At 44.6% G+C, this 17,640-nt stretch overlaps 1 protein-coding gene across 2 annotated transcripts in view; it reads left to right on the forward strand.

Moving 5' to 3' along the window:
• Positions 1 to 8,841, forward strand: part of TDRD9 (tudor domain containing 9) — a 153,147-nt gene extending 144,306 nt beyond the window's left edge. For both annotated transcript variants that reach the window (XM_061612279.1, XM_061612280.1), the window contains 3 exons: positions 874 to 992; positions 5,421 to 5,493; positions 7,385 to 8,841. In XM_061612279.1, coding sequence (XP_061468263.1) covers positions 874 to 992; positions 5,421 to 5,493; positions 7,385 to 7,486 — 294 coding nt within the window. In that variant the 3' untranslated portion in view covers positions 7,487 to 8,841. The remainder of the gene's footprint in view (positions 1 to 873; positions 993 to 5,420; positions 5,494 to 7,384) is intronic.
• The last annotated feature ends 8,799 nt before the right edge of the window (positions 8,842 to 17,640 follow it).

Below are 17,640 nucleotides of genomic sequence, written 5' to 3' on the forward strand. Positions count from 1 at the left end.
GGGTTGAATTAGAACAATTAAGCAATTTCCTACATAAAAGCAATTATTACCATTTAAAAAATTGAAAATACTTTCATAAATAAAAACAATTGAAAATCGAATACAGATAGATCTCCATTTAAAATGCTGGTTGGGAGAGGAACGTTTTTAGCAGGCACCGAAAAGACAACATAGAAGGCAACTGTCTGATATGTACTGGAAGTGAGTTCCAAAGGATAGGTGCGACCACACTAAAGGCCTCTTTCCTATATCGTCAGGAATGGACTTCCTGATAAGATAGATCCTGCAGAGAGACGTCAGTTGGGTAAATAAGAGGTGAGACAAATATTTTAGGTATCCTAGCCCCAAGCTGTATAGGGCTTTATACACCAATACCAACACCTTGAACATAGCTCAGTAGCTAATTTACATCCAGTGTGCGTTTACTGTATGTATACTTTATACATAAGAGAGATGGTGGACTACCGTCAAGGTCTCCCAGAGATATGTTTGATTACCTTTTGGGACTATTTTTGTTACTTGCACTTCTTTCAAATCCTCACATTTTATTTTGATTATATGCAAATGTATTCAGATACAATTGATTGCTCAATTAGTATGTAGATTATGCAGTATGTAGATGGGGTATCTAGTATACTACATAGGTACAGTAGTATGTAGATGGGGTTTGACCTGGTGGCCTTGTAGACCCCTTCCAACTCTACGATTCTAGATGATCAAATGAATTATTTAACTAACAAATTTGGTTTAAATATGTTTTATATTTAACCAAGTAGTTTCATTAAAGCCTCAACAGTTAATTCTTTTCTTCTTCAAAAAAGATACATTGGTTGCCAGCCCTGCTGTTTTTAACAGTGACCATCTTCTTCACAGATAAACATTATAAGGCTTGCGATTAACAAATTAGTCTCTGACGGCCCCAACGGCCTGTTGCATTTTGGTCAAGAGAGAATTGCCCAGTTGCAGAATGCTGCTCGCCAGAAACTCTTAAGGTAAAATATCTTCCTTTTTTCCTGTTCATAAGAAGCTGTGTTTAAGTTCATTTTTATATTAAGTGATTATGTGATTTGGAATACAGATTATGCTAGCCGTTCCTCTTGCAATAGCAACCTTGCAACCAAATCTGCTATATCTTTGCATAGATCCAAATAACCAGTGTTCTCCAAATAGGGCCAAACTCCACCCCACCCCCATTTCACAGTCTCTGCAGACCGTTGAAGTTGGGGAGGCATTACAGCAATAGGAGGAGGAACATGCACTGGCCACCTTTCAACTTGCAGCCACCATCTTACCTTGCCCAGAAGGTCCTATAAAGTCATGGCATTCTGGACAAAACAAAATAGCAGCGACCTGCGGAATTGCTTCTAAGTGTCTCCCGTCTACCCCCACATTCCCCCCCAGAAAAAAAAACCATCCTGCAAATATAAAGGAGAGAAAACAGTTTTGCCTCCAGACTTTACTCCAGCTTTGGCTGAGAATTCTCACTTGAGCTCATAGAGTTCAGCTGTAGTGACAGCCCCTGCAGGCAAAGTGTTATAGGAATCCCGTGGAATACAAAGAGGCTTATGGCCGTTAGGAACTGCAAACAAACTGAAAATATAGTGGCTGAAATTTCTCATCATACTTTGGAAACGTTGCATAAAAGGCTAAGCCCCTTTCACATGTTGTTTGCATTTAGGGCAGGCCCAGGTCCAAAGGGGCAGTGGGATCACGTCTCTGGACCTGTCCTGGTGCATTGGCTTTCCCGCTGGGGCTGCCCCCTTGCTCTGGACATCTGCAAAAGTGTAGACTCCTGTTTGCTAACACCTACTGTCACAGGCGATTTGGTCTTCTTGTATCCTGCTGCACCATATGCCATGCCCAGTGCAAGAAGGAGTACAAATCATATTGCATGGAAAACTGTTTCCGGAATCTATATAGCAACAGACCAGCTGTGTGAGCTGAGAAAGCTAATTGATGTGTTGTGTGCACCCCAGTCTCTGAGTGATGAGAGACTTCCGGGGTTCCAGCCAGGGTTCGGTTTCCTTGGAATGAAAGCGACTGGAGGCTGTGGTGTCCTTGTGCTACATGGCTTTATTTACACATATATGCAACCTGAGGGCTTCCAGCATTAACACTCCAAGAGATTTTGCTTTCCCATTAGGCTTCCAGGGAGGCTTCCCAAAGCCAAAGCTTTGGTTTCTTCCCAGAGAGCAAGTCAGCTTCTCTGTGTCTTTCCAGCTCCCAGTTCCACATCAGAGTAAAAAATTCACAGGCCTGCCTCAGTTGTTCCTGTGGCAACATATCTCCTCTTGACCAAGTCTTTAGACTTGTAGATTGGGTACTTGACAGATCCATTAACTTAATAAAAAAAAATTGGCTTGACTAGTTCAACAGAATCCTTTACTCCAACCTCCATCTCTATAGACACAGAATTACAGCTTAGAGGGTACCCCCAGATATCATCCAGACCAACCCCTCCCAGTCCTATAACAAGACGCTTAGATTTCTGCTTTCCAAAAGCCCCAGTGTAGCCTTGAGAGGAATAGACTTTAATTTGGATTCCTGCATTGAGCAGGGGATTGGACTCGATGGGCTTATAGGCCCTTTCGAACTCTGCTATTCGGTGACACGTGTCTGAAATAAGAACAGTGACAACACAAAGAGATATTTCTCGTGGTCGTTCTCTTAATCTTTGGAGCTCAAAGCCTCATGATACATGTAGGCTGTTTTACTTCTCTAGGATTGTGCTATATATTTTTTTAAGCTGGTCCAGTGTTCTGCAGCCTGGTGCCCTCTAGATATTGTTGGACTACAGTTCCAATCATCTCTGACCAGCGGTTATGCTGACTGAGGCTGATGGGAGTTGTAGTCCAAAACATCTAGAGGGCACCGGGCTGGGGAAAGCCTGGATTAACTTCACAAAAAAGTCACACGATGCTGGAGAAATAGAAGAACCAAAGTGCATCATTATGTATTCAGGGCAATTCGTGCATCTGCAGTTTTAAGTTAATTGTATTTACCATATGTCATCACTACTTAAGAAGAAACTATGTATTTGAAAAATATGACTAGACAGAATGAATTAAAATGTATCATTGCCATTCTTTGCACAGCTCAAGGAGACGGGAGATGGCAGGCAGGGAGTCTGCAGTCATCGAGTTGTCACTCACGACAAAACATTCTAAAAATAGCTAGGATTAGATTTATATAGATGAATCAGGGCACATCCGTGTGTATGCACCCAGCTGATGCAAGCGTTAGCACTGAGAGAGCAACTTAAATGATGATGTTTTAAATGCTTGTCTTGTCAAAATGCTCTTAATGAGTAAGTTCAGTCAGTGTTTGAATTACTGGAAAGGGTCAGGGGGACATCGGGGCCCTTTAGCTACTGTCTTAAGAAGACTGCAGAGGAGAGGAGGATTTGGCTACAGTTGGGGAATGTTGGAGATGAGGCTTGTGGAATTCATTCAGGGCCCCCTTAAACTTCTTTCCCCTCCCATAATTAGGGCATCAGATTCGGTGTGATGCTGATTTCTTCTCTGAACTGTTTCCCAATAAAGTAAGGTCAGCAACTGGTGGCCCTGGAGTCTCCATCTGGCCTTCAGTATAGCCTCTGCCTGCCCCAGTGCTTGGGTACCTCAGCTACTTTCCCTCCCCTTGCTAGTTAAGACACCAGCAGAGGCCTCTCGGGCTTCATCCACAACATAAATCTAAAGCACTCTTATATCACTGTAACAGTCGTGGCTTCCCTCAAAGAATCCTGGCAGCTGTAGTTGAAGAATGCTGACCTCAAAGACCTACAATTCCTAGAACCCATATCAAACTACACTTCTCAGGATTCTCCATGACTGTTAAAGTGGTATAAGAGTGCTTTAAATGTACAGTGCAGATGTGACACTTAAAGTTCATCCAATGCACATTTAAAACACATGACTCACCCCCAAGATTATTGGGAATTGTAGTTTGTTAAGGTTGCTGGGAATTTGTAGCACTGAGAGAAACTGGCATCGCACTGTGAGTTCCCAGGATTCCTTGGGGGAAGTCATATGATCTGAATGTGACTTAAATGTGTAGTGTGGATCTGCCCAGAGTTATCTCCTTAGGCACTTCCATAAGCCTCTGAACCAAACTAGAAGCAGAATGCACAACCCTTTCCCCAGTGGTTATCTCCCTGCAGGCCAGCCTCCAAGTCAATTTTCTCCTTTTGCCAAGCTCCAACCTCTGGCACAGAGTGCATAGAGGAAAAAGACTCCTGCTGCTTTGAGTTGAGGGCTACAATGATCCAGCATGACTTGAGCATCCTAGAGACCAGTTGGCTGCATAACATTTGCTTCCAGCCTCATTTAGCTCCCAATGGTGAGTGTGCCACAAGCAAGGCTCCAAGCACCTCCAAGCACACTTTTACATATATTTTTTACAAGTGTTGTTGCCATTTCTCTGCTGGGGTGCAAGTGAATCAGTGGGCCAAGGCAGTAGTGTCAGCCCTTGCTTACTGCAAAAGTATGGCTCCTTTTTAAAAATGGATGCCACCCAGGCCAGTGGAAGTATAAGGGAAGAGCCATAGGTCAGTGGTAGAATACCAGCTTTGCATAGGGCTGGGAGAGTTGCCAGTCTGAAACCCAGGAGAGCTTCTGCCAGTCAGTGTAGGCAGTACTGAGCTTGATGGACCCAATAGTCTGACTCGGTATAAGGCAGCTTCCTGTCTTCCTGTATAAACAGTACTATTCAATTCACTGAGCAGAAACAGGACACTTTTATAGCAGGTGCCTAAATTACCCTCTTCCCCGCTAATTTGAATTGTGGAGACTAACAGGAACAACAGTGTGGCGTGTGGCAGATCTTGTCTCAGTGTGCACAGTTCTTTCAGATAACTACTGGCCCTTATGAGCATGGTTGGCATCATGGAATGAGTCAGGCATAGCACTGACAGGTGAAAGAATTAGATGCAATCCTTCAAGGCTGGAACTTGGAATAAATTAAAACTACAAGCTGGAAAGCATATAGTGGGCCATCTAGTCAAACACCTCTATCATGAGGTTATACCTGGTATGCTCTTCAAAGTTCTCTGTCTCTAACCATTCTTCCCCTCTCCCCCACAAAAAAAAACCTTCAGGGAAAAGATTCCTGAACTTCCACGAGCTGAAACGTTACCAGATCCGCCAACCACATTTCCATCACTCGTAGCATGGATGGGGAACTTATAGCGCTCCAGATCTTATTGGACTCTCCATCAGTGGCCAGCATGGCCAGTGGTCAGGGCTGATGGCAGTTGAGTCCAAGCACATCTGGAAGGCCACAGGTTCCTCATCCTTGGGATAAACATTGAAACTGAAATATGCCATACTGGAGTTGTAATAAATTTTCATTTTGAAGAAATGTCTGTCATATTAACAAGGTTATTCTTTACTCACAATAAGCTTTTTCTCCCCCTCTGCCAGCTTGATTTGCAAATCAAAACCTCGTGAAGTTGTTCCTTCCAAGTTCTATCCAAATCCATATGAATGGAGTCAGGTAAGATTCACCTCCTAAATTTAAAACCTGTTTAAAATAACACCAGTCTCAAACAAAGCCTGCCCACCTTGAGCATGGTGACACTCCAAGGTCTCAAGCGGATCACCTACTGCCTGACCCTTTTTACAGAAAATGGCAGGGATTGAATCTGGGACATTCTCATTTGGGATACTTGAAGAATTTGATTTCTGTGGATTCATCTTTTATATTGATTTTTACTAAATATGCAAGAGATCATTGTTGAAATTACAGAAGAACAAAAGCATACATATCCTTAAAGCATCTAGGAGGATTCCCAAACCCTGGTCTGTGAGTGTCATTCAGGTGGTCTGTGTCATATCCACATTATATATTCATATTGATTTTTAATTGTATTTGTATTGCTTCTTTTCTTATATTGTAGTAGCATTTGAATTCTAAGGAATGCAAATTGCAATGCAGTGCAATACAATACAATATAATGTAAGAAAGAAAAGTAATACAAATACAAGTGAAATCCTACAGCATCTGGCACTGCGCATTACGATGGCTACAAGAGGTAGAAAAATCTAGAATACTTAAATAAAGGAGAAAATAAGAAGACAGAAACAGAAAATAAAACATGCTCCAGTTTCAGAGTCCATTCAGATTGTCTCTGTTCTTCTTTAGTCAAGAATGGCTGGTGATTGTAGGAATCCTTGGGACCTGGGTCAACTAGGAATTGTTCCATATACTTGAACATCTCGCTGAGGTTGCTGGGACTTCTGGTTCTTCATTAATAAATTTAATACAATTGAACCATTTAATAAAACATGTCTTTTTTCTATTTTTGACAAGGCTCTATACAAATAAACGTCTGGGGTCAGGGTTTCTCATAAAGCTAAAAACCAGATCTTACTATATCAATACTCAAAGGTATTCTGGTACGAACTGACCCAATCCAAGCCACCTAGGCTACCATGTGGATCAGTTCACAGTTGTCCTTCGGGTTTCACACATTTCTCAATGTTGTGTTATGGTAACCAGCTCAAATGTCCCAAAATGCATATGTCAGAGTAAAATAAGTTTTGTCATGTGTACGTATTTAAGCGTGAATTTTTGCACAGATTTAAACAAGATAATTTATTTTAAAATTTGTATGCCACTTAATGTAAAAATAAATCTCTAAGTACTTTCATGATTTCCCCCCTCAGTTATAGTTCTGCATTAATTCCTATAAAAATACAACATCAAATAAAGCTTTTTAAAAGCTTAAATAATAGAATGAAACTGTATGCCATAGATAAAATTGAGCAGTGCACGAAAAATTAAGAATTAGGAATCAGAGTGCAGGAACGCTTGAGTAAACATATGTTATTGTTAGAGTTTATTTCTGTGCAACCTTTCAGTCCAAAAAGGCCACCAAGGCAGCTTACAAAGGGGAACACACAAGGACAATATTCAAGCATCGCTGTTGGTGACCTGCTTTGGGGATTTTTTTTTTTGGCCGAAAGGTGGCATTTTGTCAAGTCGCTTTGAGGCTTAGTATTGTAAAAAGTGACTGATAAATGAACTAATAATAATATAATAAATCAGAAAGAATAAATATAACTTACAGAAATGTAAAACAACAAAATCTTAACATTTCACAAAAGAATCAAATGCATTCTTGTTTCTGCCAAATTTTAACAGATGTATATTGTATATCCATCCTCATAGCCTCCCGTGTTTGAGCCATAAGCTCTATCAACTTTGAATTAAAAAAAATCACTGGAAGAGACCCCCCCCCCGAAAAAACAAAACCACAAGGCCTTCCCAGCCATTGAGAACTTTTTGAAACAACAACAGCAGCCCTTCTCTACTTATATATTCTAAGTTATGTTGTCTGGATATTATTCTCATGGTTAATTTCTTTCTGATCTTTTCCCTTTAGCCAAAGTCAGCTGTTGTTATTGACCAGTCTGAACAGCAAGATGCAAGAGCAAGGCATGCCTCCCTGTACCAGTTGCATAAATTGATTTTGTTAAATGCCTAAGACTGCAGCAGTAATCACACTTAACTGGAAGAAAGCCCCATTAAAACTGGTGGAATCTGTTTCCAAAGGAGTGTATTTAGGATCAGAATGTTAAAGAAATCTACTGTGCTCTTAATAAAGCATAACAAAAAATAAGTGTTTAGAAGCATGAAGTTACAATTTAATTTTTTACCTTGTTTTCCTAACTCGAAACTAAAAAAACAGCAACACAAGTATATGCAGTATTTGAATTTAGAATAACTTCAGTGCTGTTCGCATGCTGTTTTTTAGGTTGCACCACTTGGCTCCACCTCTTTGACTTCCACATATTTGGTAAAGTTCTGAATTGGGGGCAGGGTGATTGTACTTGCCATAGGCTCTTTCACACAATCGGGAGCCCTGATTGCAGTGCTCTTGGTTGACTGTGGAGGAGCCTACACAAGTACAGCAAGCTACACCTTCAAATTTTTGCCTCATGTCAGAAGTGGCTGGCTGGATTGGCCAGAGTTGCTGTGCCAGCTTCCCGGCAAGTGGGCCACTGTTGCTTACTGGAAGGGAGACGGGAAAGCTGATAGGGAGACTGGTGCCAGTCTCTTGCACTGGCAGAGTCCATCTAGTAGAGAGATTCACATGGCACAAACATGCCAATGTGGTGTTCCTGCTGGAGCATTTGTGCCTCACTGAGCTCCCTGCTGCCTCACCTCTCTCACTCCTAGTAAGCAACAATAACTCACCTGCCAGAAGGCTAGCATAGCAAATTCACCACACCTAGCAAGCTGCTTCTTCCCAATGTGCAGTGGTTGCAGGGTCAGATTCAGGCAGGTGCAGGAACGGTGGGAGCACAGTGGGAGGGTGCCGTGAGTGGCGGTGCCAGGAGGGGTGGTCTCCTCCACCTTCGCTCATTTACGCTCCACGTGATGTTTCCCTTTATGCGCTTAAAGCAGGAGTGGAGAACCTTTGGCCCTCCAGGCGTTGTTGGACTACAACTCCCATCAGCCTTGACTATTAGTAATGCTGACTGAGGATGATGGCAGGTGTAGTGCAGCAACATCTGAAGGCTCAGTGGTTCTCCACCCTGGTCTAAAGACACATACAGGTTGCTATGGTTGAGATTCCTGGGATTGATAGTTTTGTCAACATGGTGTAGTGTGTTGACCAAGTTCTTCAGAGTGTGTAAGTGGGATTGAATATAATTAAGCCACTACAGTTTAAGTCTTTAGTTAACATGCACAGCAGGCAGATAAGAAGATAATGTTTTAGTTTTACCTTTGAATTAAAGTACACTGGAATCTGTTCCATTTAATATTTGTTCTATTATTAGCTCTGTGCTAAGTCTGTAGTTTGCTTTGGAAAAATAAAGCTATTGAATTTAAGAAGCTTCATTTTTCTGTCTTTTAAAAGTATATTTGGTAAATTAATAGCATATATTAAATCAACTCTATTGCTTTTTCTATCCACACAGCATAATTAAAATGTACCATTGGTCTCACCTGAAAGGTGATTTTCATAGGAAGGGGCCATCACTGTGGGAAATAGTTCCACCTATCGTGCGAAGGCAAGAATGTTTTTGAAGTCAAGACTAGGGACGTCATGCCCCTCCCACTCTCCAGTTCATTCGTAGCGAGTCTAAAAGAGATATCTAAAAATACAAGAACAAGGCCAACAGGCCCGCCAGGAAAATAACATAATAGTCACATGCATAACAACATGACTCTAACATAACTTCATAACATAACAGAACTAAAAGTCTTGACTTCACTCTTACATTTAAATATAATATGGAAACAATAACATGTAACCCATTGATAAAATCGCTAGTCATCCTCCAACTGGGAGGGTCGTGATGGCCCCTTCCTATGAAAATCACCTTTCAGGTGAGACCAATGGTACATTTTCCATAGGAAGTGGGCCATCACTGTGGGATGTACCAAAGCAACCCATATAGGGAGGGACCACCCACATGTTAATCCTCATTAAGAACCTGTTGCAACACTCGTCTGCCAAAAGAAGCATCAGCAGAGGCATAACGATCAATTTTATAATGCCTTATAAACGAGTGTGGGGTAGACCAGACTGCGGCCCTACAAATATCGGCAACAGGAGCATTAGTGGCAAAAGCAGCCGAGGTGGCAGCTGACCTGGTAGAATGAGCCGTTATACTAGCTGGAACTGACAGCTTCAGGGACTCGTATGCTAAAGTAATGCATGCCCTTAACCAACGGGATAAGGTAGGATTGGATACTTTATGCCCCATAGACCTTGGATGAAAGGATACAAACAGAGACTCCGTTCGTTGAATCTCTTGGGTCCTAGACAGGTAGGTCTTGAGAGCCCTCCGGACATCTAACGAATGCCAAGCCTTTTCAAGAGGATGGGTAGGATCCGGGCAAAAGGAAGGCAACACAATGTCCTGGTTGCAATGAAAAACTGAATCGACCTTGGGACGAAAGGAAGGGTCAGTCTTCAGCACAACAGAGTCCTTATGGAAGACGCAGAGGTGTCTAGCAGAAGACAATGCGCCCAACTCCGAAACGCGTCTGGCAGATGTGATTGCAATCAGAAACAGGACCTTGAAGGACAGTATGCGTAGGGGCACAGTCCTGATGGGTTCAAACGGAGGGCGTTGCAAAGCCTGCAGGACTTTCGGCAAACTCCATGAGGGGAACCGATGGACAACAGCCAGAGAACGTAGGGCGACTCCCCTCAAAAAACGTTTGATGAACGGATGTGAGGAAATATGATCTCCAGGAGAGGACACTGAGAGAATGGATGACAGAGTAGACGCATGTCGACGTAGAGTGTTGGGTCGAAGTCCCATCATAAAGCCACTATGGAGAAATTGGAGCACTTGGTGCACATTGGCCTGGGATGGATCGTGGTGGTGGGACTGACACCACTTGGAGAAAGCCACCCAGGTATGTTGATAAATGCGAGTGGTAGATGGTCTTCTCGAGGCCAAAATAATATCAATCACAGCGTCAGACAGTCCAGCTGACCTCAAGTGTCTCCGTTCAAACGCCACGCTGTTAGATTGAGCCAAGTAGGGTCCTGGTGCAGTACTGGGCCCTGGGATAGGAGGTCTGGCGTTACTGGAAGTGTCCAAGGATCCATCATTGACATTGCCAGAAGATCTGAGAACCACGGTCGGCGTGGCCAAAATGGTGCTATCAGAACCAGCTGTGCCCTTTCGGTTCGCGCCTTCCTCAAGGTTTTGGCTAACAATGGTATGGGAGGAAAGGCGTACAATAGACCGTCTGGCCACGGTGTTGTCAGAGCATCCACTGCTTCTGCTGTTGAGTCCAGGTATCGAGCAAAGTACCTTGGAAGCTGGCAATTGTGACTGGAAGCAAACAGGTCGACTGAGAGGGCGCCGAACCGACACTGGAGACGATGGAAAATGGCTGGATGAAGTTTCCATTCTCCCGGGAAGACCTGTTGTCTGCTGAGCCAGTCTGCTGTCACATTCCAAATCCCTCTGAGGTGCTCTGCTTTCAGGGATTGTAGATGTTGTTCTGCCCAGACAAAGATGAGGGAGGCTAAGTCCTGCAGAGGACGAGACCTGGTGCCCCCCTGTCTGTTCAAATGTGATTTTACACACGTGTTGTCTGTTCGAATGAGCACATGATGCAAAGGGAACAGAGACTGAAAATGACATAGAGCCAAGTGGACAGCCTTTAGTTCCAGCCAGTTGATGCTTCGAGATTGCTCTGCGTTGGGCCAAATCCCCTGAACGTACTGGGAGTTGCAGTGGGCTCCCCAACCTATGAGGCTGGCGTCTGTGGTCACGACGGTTCTGCGGGGTTCTCTGAACGACGTGCCCTTGGAGAGGTGTTGAACCTTGGTCCACCAGCGGAAGGAGAGGCGCAGAGCGGGGCTCAAACGAACTTTGCGATGGTTGGAGCTGGCAATGTCTTTTTGAAAAGGCAACAGAGTCCACTGAAGGGGCCGAGTGTGAGCTCGAGCCCAGGGCACAATGTGGATTGTGGAGATAAACATCCCGAGCGCTCTGGCGAGAAGCATGACGTCTGCGGATGTTTGTTGCATCAGGGACCTTGCGATGCTTGTGATGGCAGTGATGCGATCTGGAGCCAGGAAGACCATTGCCTGCAGGGTGTCCAACATTGCCCCAAGATGTAGTAGGCGTTGGGTTGGTTGGAGATGGCTTTTGTCGAAGTTGACAAGCCAGCCGTAGGTCTGCAAAACATTGAGGGTGATCATTAAATGATGATGAGCCAGCTCTTCAGATTTGGCCCGTATGAGCAGATCATCCAAATATGGGTAGATATGAACCCCTTGGGTCCGAAGGTAAGCCACTAGGATGAGTAGCACCTTGGAAAATACTCTTGGAGCAGAGGAGAGGCCAAAAGGCATCGCTCTATATTGAAAATGTTGGTGGCCAAAAGCAAATCGAAGAAACTTTCTGTGGGCTATGCAAATGGGTACATGGAGATACGCTTCCTTAAGGTCGATAGAAGCCAGGAAGTCTCCTTCATGCAGACTCTCCGTAATGGAATGGAGAGATTCCATTTTGAACTTGCGGTATGTTACAAAACGGTTGACAAACTTGAGGTCCAATACCGCCCTCCAAGATAAATCTCGTTTTGGCACAGCAAATAGGAGGGAGTACACCCCTTCCGATCTCTCAGTTGTGGGAACTGGCTCTATTGCCGCTATGTGCAAGAGGTGATGTATAGCTGTCTGCATGATGTTGTGCCTGGCTGGTGCCCTTGGGCAAGGAGACGGGTGGAATCTGTCTGATGGGGTTGCCCAGAACTCTATGGTATAGCCATAAGTGAAGAGGTCCCTGATCCAGGAGACCGTAGTAAGGCGCAGCCATCGATCTCCAAAATTAAGTAATCTGCCACCTATGGGGATGGCGTTAATACTACTTGTGTAGGCGAGGACCTCCCCTATATGAGGACGATGAGTTGCCCCTGCGCCCTTGGTACTGACCTCTGCCCTGGAAGCGTCGGTTCCAGGAACCCCTGAATGCGTTGGAATCATAGGGTCTGAAATCGCGGCCTCGTCCTCCTGGCCGCGTTCCTCGAAAAGGCTGGTTAGAACGAAAGGAGGGAAATCGCCTGAAGGGCCTGTGGTCGATGTTCTTGACTGTGGCTAGAACCGGTTTATGGGCGTCTTTTGGATCAACCAGAACTGCCTTTAGAGCTTCCTCGCCGAAGAGTAGAGATCCGGAGTAAGGAGCCTTGGACAGGTTCAATCTGGCCGCTGAATCAGCTTGCCAGTGGCGAAGCCAGAGGGTACGACGAGCGACTATTTGAGTCGTCATGGCTCGTGCCCCTAATTGGGTGGCATCCAAAGTGGCATCGGCCACAAAGGCTGCTGTCTTACGTAATTTCAATAGTGCTCTTTTGAAGGCGACAGGATCAGGGTTATCATCCTCTAGAAGGTCATCCAGCCACATCATAGATGCTCTGGAGAAGATGGAGGCTGAGGCGGAGGCACGCATGGCTAGGGCAGTGGCCTCGTGGTTCTTGCGGAGGGCGAAGTCTATTCGACGCTCAGTAATATCTTTTAGGTGGGATTCCCCTTCCCTGGGCAAGATAGATCGTGAAACGAGGTGAGCGATCGGTTCATCTATGCCAGGGACATCTAACTTGGTGGCGAAGTCTGGGGCTAGGGCGTAAAGTCTGTCAGCCATGTTCTTGAAGCGTCGAGCTTTGAGTGGGTGGGCCCATTCTTCGGAAGTTAATTTGGCAATTGGGTCCGGCACCGGGATGTAGTGTTCAGTAGGTGCAGGGGATTTGAGGACCTTGGCCCCTTTGAGAGCTGGAGCGGACGAAGTTGAAGGCGCAGTCTGGAGACCAAGGGTGTGAAGTACCCTACGTGCGAGCGGTTGGTAATCTGAGGTATTGAACAAGCGATACGATGTATCCTCCTCATGATCTGAATAGTCGCTCCAGTTGTCTCCTTCAACATGGTCAGTGAAAGTTAACTCCTCCGCATACGAGGCTTCGTCCGTACATCTGCCTCTGGCTACATCAAAGGGATCTGGTGAGCAGGAAGGATGAGCAGCATGGAACGCACGTTGGTCCATGTTGAGTGGGGGTATGGCAGGAACCTGTGGTAGTGACTGCATTCGTGTGAAATAAGCCAGCATGGCTTGGAGTTGGGAGAGGAAATCAGGAGACAGCTGCAGACCAGATGTGTGAGATGTATGTGCCTGGTGGGCTATTGGAACAGATGTCTGAGGTGGTAAGCCAGAGGTAGGTTCGTTAGGCGAACCGTGAGGGGGAAAGCCAACAAACTCTTCCTCGTCAGAGGCCGTAGCAGGAGAATGGAAAATATCACTTATGTGTGTCTGTGCTGTGGTAGTTGTTGGCACAGAGACATAACGAGGGCGCTTTGGTTTACTATGGCTGGAAAGATGTTTTGTCTTAGCCAGTGCTTTGGCATGTCTGGTCTTAGACGTGTTAGTATGTTGTGGCTTGGCTGATTGTGGCATGTCTGGCTGATCTGGCACCATGTGTGTTGATGGTGACATGCCTGGCTGTTCTGCCATCTTATATGAACCTGGGTGCAGTACACTGCCACGGAGGGGGCAGGATGTAAAGACCCGAACTGGCACAGCGTACTACCACGGAGGGGGTAGGATACACTGGCAGATGGCGAATGCACTGCCACAGAGGGGGCAGAATGCACAGAGGTATCAGCGTTAATATAATATAGGCTGTTTAGAGTAGGCACACTCAGATTAGTGCTGTAGGCTGGGTTTTTGGCTTGTTCACGGCCCCATAGGGGGCAGGATATGTAATGTAAATCAGATTTAATACAATTCAGCCACTGATATTAAAGCTCCAGCCTTGATAATGTAATCCAGCCACTAGGATTAAAGCTCCAGCCTTGATAATGTAATCCAGCCACTAGGATTAAAGCTCCAGCCTTGATAATGTAATCCAGCCACTAGGATTAAAACTCCAGCCTTGATAATGTAATCCAGCCACTAGGATTAAAGCTCCAGCCTTGAAAATACAATCCAGCCCACTAGGATTGGAGCTCCAGCCTTGATAATATAATTCAGCCACTATGATTACAGCCACAGTAAAGTGTGTAAATCAGTTGTGTGTAAATTAGTCAGCAGCACATATACACAAACGTACGGATAGATAGTCTGTAGGGGAGGTATCCGATAATAAGGGGAACAAAAAGGGCGGGAAATTCAAATTCTGAAAGAAGAAAAAAAATGGCGCCCGGAAAAAAGGAGCGGGAAAAAATGGCAGAGAGGGAAGAAGCAATGGCGGCCGTCAGAGGCGAACTGGAGGAAGGGCTGCCCAGCCGATCTCGCCAAAAACCGCAGTAGCGGCTCCAAAAAATCCCCGGAGAAAACAGGTAGGGGAAAAACGGCAGCCACCGCAGAGAGAGCTGCCGTCGCGGTCTGTAAAGCCCTCAGTGGGATTTAAGCCACGTTGCGAGGGCGATCTGAGGCAGAGGGTTAACGGCGGGAGTCGTAGCTGCAAGCTCCCGCTGAGATCGGATAAGCCTCAGCCGCGGCAACCGATCGGGGGGGGAGAGGTTAACAGCGATCAGGATCAGAAGCGATCAAAAGGGGAGAACCGCAGCCGCGGTCCTTGAGGGAGCCCCCTGGCTAAAGAGACAACTGAGCGGGGGGGGGGCTAGAAACTGCCAAAACGAAGAGAGCCGCAGCCGCGGTCTCAGAGGGAGCCCCCAGTCAAGTAAATAAAAATAGATTGAATAGCTCTGAGGGAAGGGTGAGGAAGCCGCAGCCGCGGTCCCTGAGGGAACCCTCAGAGGCTAAACACAAACAGAAAAAGAGAAAGGGTTTAAAGACAAATACAAGACTTAGCTAAATGCTATGAAAATTCCAATCTTGTTCGTACGAAGGCAAGAATGAACTGGAGAGTGGGAGGGGCATGACGTCCCTAGTCTTGACTTCAAAAACATTCTTGCCTTCGCACGATAGGTGGAACTATTTCCCACAGTGATGGCCCACTTCCTATGGAAAATTGCAAGTTTCCTAGCTCAAAGGAACTTCAAAAACCTTTAGTTGAAGTTTTCAGCAGAAAAATAACCAAAACAAATAGCAATGATAACATAAGAAATAACAAACGGTAATATATAACAGTTTATTAATATGTCTACACCAATGGTTAGAATTAATAAACAAAATATTAATTTTCATATAGACCACAGAATGTCATTTGGCAAATACAGAGTAAGAAAAACAGACAAAGAAGAGAAAAAGGAGAAAATACCTTTATAGTACTGGGGAACATCTGCTTTCTTAGATGGGGAATATGTATATATAAATAACAAGAATCGCATATCTAGAAGAGTGGTTTTAGCCTCACAAACCCGGTGCATTCACATTATATCCCACACTTTTAAAACCAAGGATGGGGAATCTGTGGCCCTCCAGATGTTGCTGGACTCTTGCTTCCATCAGCTTTAGCATGATCAAGGACGAGTTGTAGTCCAGAAACATCTGGAGAGCCATAGGTTCTCCATCCCTGCTTTTAGGCATCTAGACTATTTTTGAACTATTGCTTGTTTAACTCCAAAATATCCTGGGTTGTACTTGTATCCAGAGATGCATGAGGGGAAGAATTCTGGCAGTGGTGCTGTTTATGCAGGACTTGGTGCAGAGATTGTCAAACTGGGCTCCATGGACCACTGCTGATCCGCAAGCTCCATTCAGAGAGTAGAAAGGGTGCTAGAACAGCAGATAATATCTGCATTTGATAAGATTTTTTTTTCTGATGATGGGGTTGAGGTCATTTTGCCCAGGACCAGATGAACTTGTGATTTTCAAAATATACCACTGACTTTGATTATAATCACTTATTTTTATTCATATTCAATCCAAAAGTGATTCCCCCCCCCAAAAAAATGTTATCATCCATACATAATTTTAATTGGCCACTTTTTTTTTCATCTACACATGTCTGGGTTTCTTTGGATGCACAGGTTACCAACTCATCGCCAGAGTGCTAAAAAAAAGTGTGAGAACTACTAAGCTAGCAGAAGACTTTGCACAACATGGATTTTGCACAAACACATATCTTGAGATGTTGGGTGCTTCCTGATGGAAGTTTACTGTGGGATCAGTACTCATGCATTCAGGTTTTTCTACAGCATCAACTTGACATCATTGGCATCAAAATGCCAGCCTGTATTTTCATCCCATTTAATCATGATTTACCCTCTCGGGGGGAAATCCAGTAAGTAATTAAAAAAAACCCTGCGAGCAACTATTTATTTTTGCATTATTTCAATGACACATTTGCAACTTGAGCCCCGTTGTGCCAGAATTGGCACAAGAGAACACAACTTTCTCCTTATGCAAGAAAAGAGAATTAGGTTCCATTGGTGTGCTGCTGTTGACCCAAGGCATAGCACATAAAGTTTGAAAAAGCCCTTCCACTTGCAGAAGGGCACCTCTGGATCTAAAATACTGTTTGAACCAATAAAACACAAATCTCCCATCATTTATATATGTGATGAAGGCCATCTCCCCTGATAGAACACAATCTTGTTTCCAATTATTTAGTAATTTAGTTTGAGGGCAATCTTTCACAGGAGTGGGTCCAACTACTGTTGCTGTGCCGACATGGACATGGGCATCGCCAACAAGTTTTCTTTCCAGTGCCAGCAGTAGCCACGGGGGTGGGTGGGGTGATTTTCATTGAGATTGCAGCAGGGAGGAAAAAGTTAACCCCTCCCGCATGCTGCCATCCCCCTGATAAAAATGCCCACCCTGCACCTGACACAGCTGAAAACAACACAACTGCAAGTGACAGGTCTGGTGTCATGCTTTTGTGTTTAATCCTTGGGTCCTCACATGGCTGTCAAACATATTAGGGTGGACTTGAGAGCCTGGATCCTGAGCTGAATCACCTACTGGCAGGAGCTAGAAGGGAGTTCCTGCCTTCTGTGCTATGCATAAAACAGATCCCTACTTATATTCGTACCTTTGGATTTTAATTGTAAGCTGCCAGGTCCAGCTGAAAAGGGGGTATGAATATAATGAAATAAGTCTTGTTTAAAAAAGCTGGCGGCAAGTACATGTACATATAAAAGTACACACAGCCAAGAGCTGGAATGAACTGGAGATGGACAGTATTTCCCTGCATTATGTATAATAAAGGTTTTAGTCATCACTGGGGAGGGGGATCTTCATATTTTCTCTACAATGCATT

This window comes from Rhineura floridana, chromosome 2 (assembly GCF_030035675.1).
Source record: "Rhineura floridana isolate rRhiFlo1 chromosome 2, rRhiFlo1.hap2, whole genome shotgun sequence".
Taxonomy (NCBI): domain Eukaryota; kingdom Metazoa; phylum Chordata; class Lepidosauria; order Squamata; family Rhineuridae; genus Rhineura; species Rhineura floridana.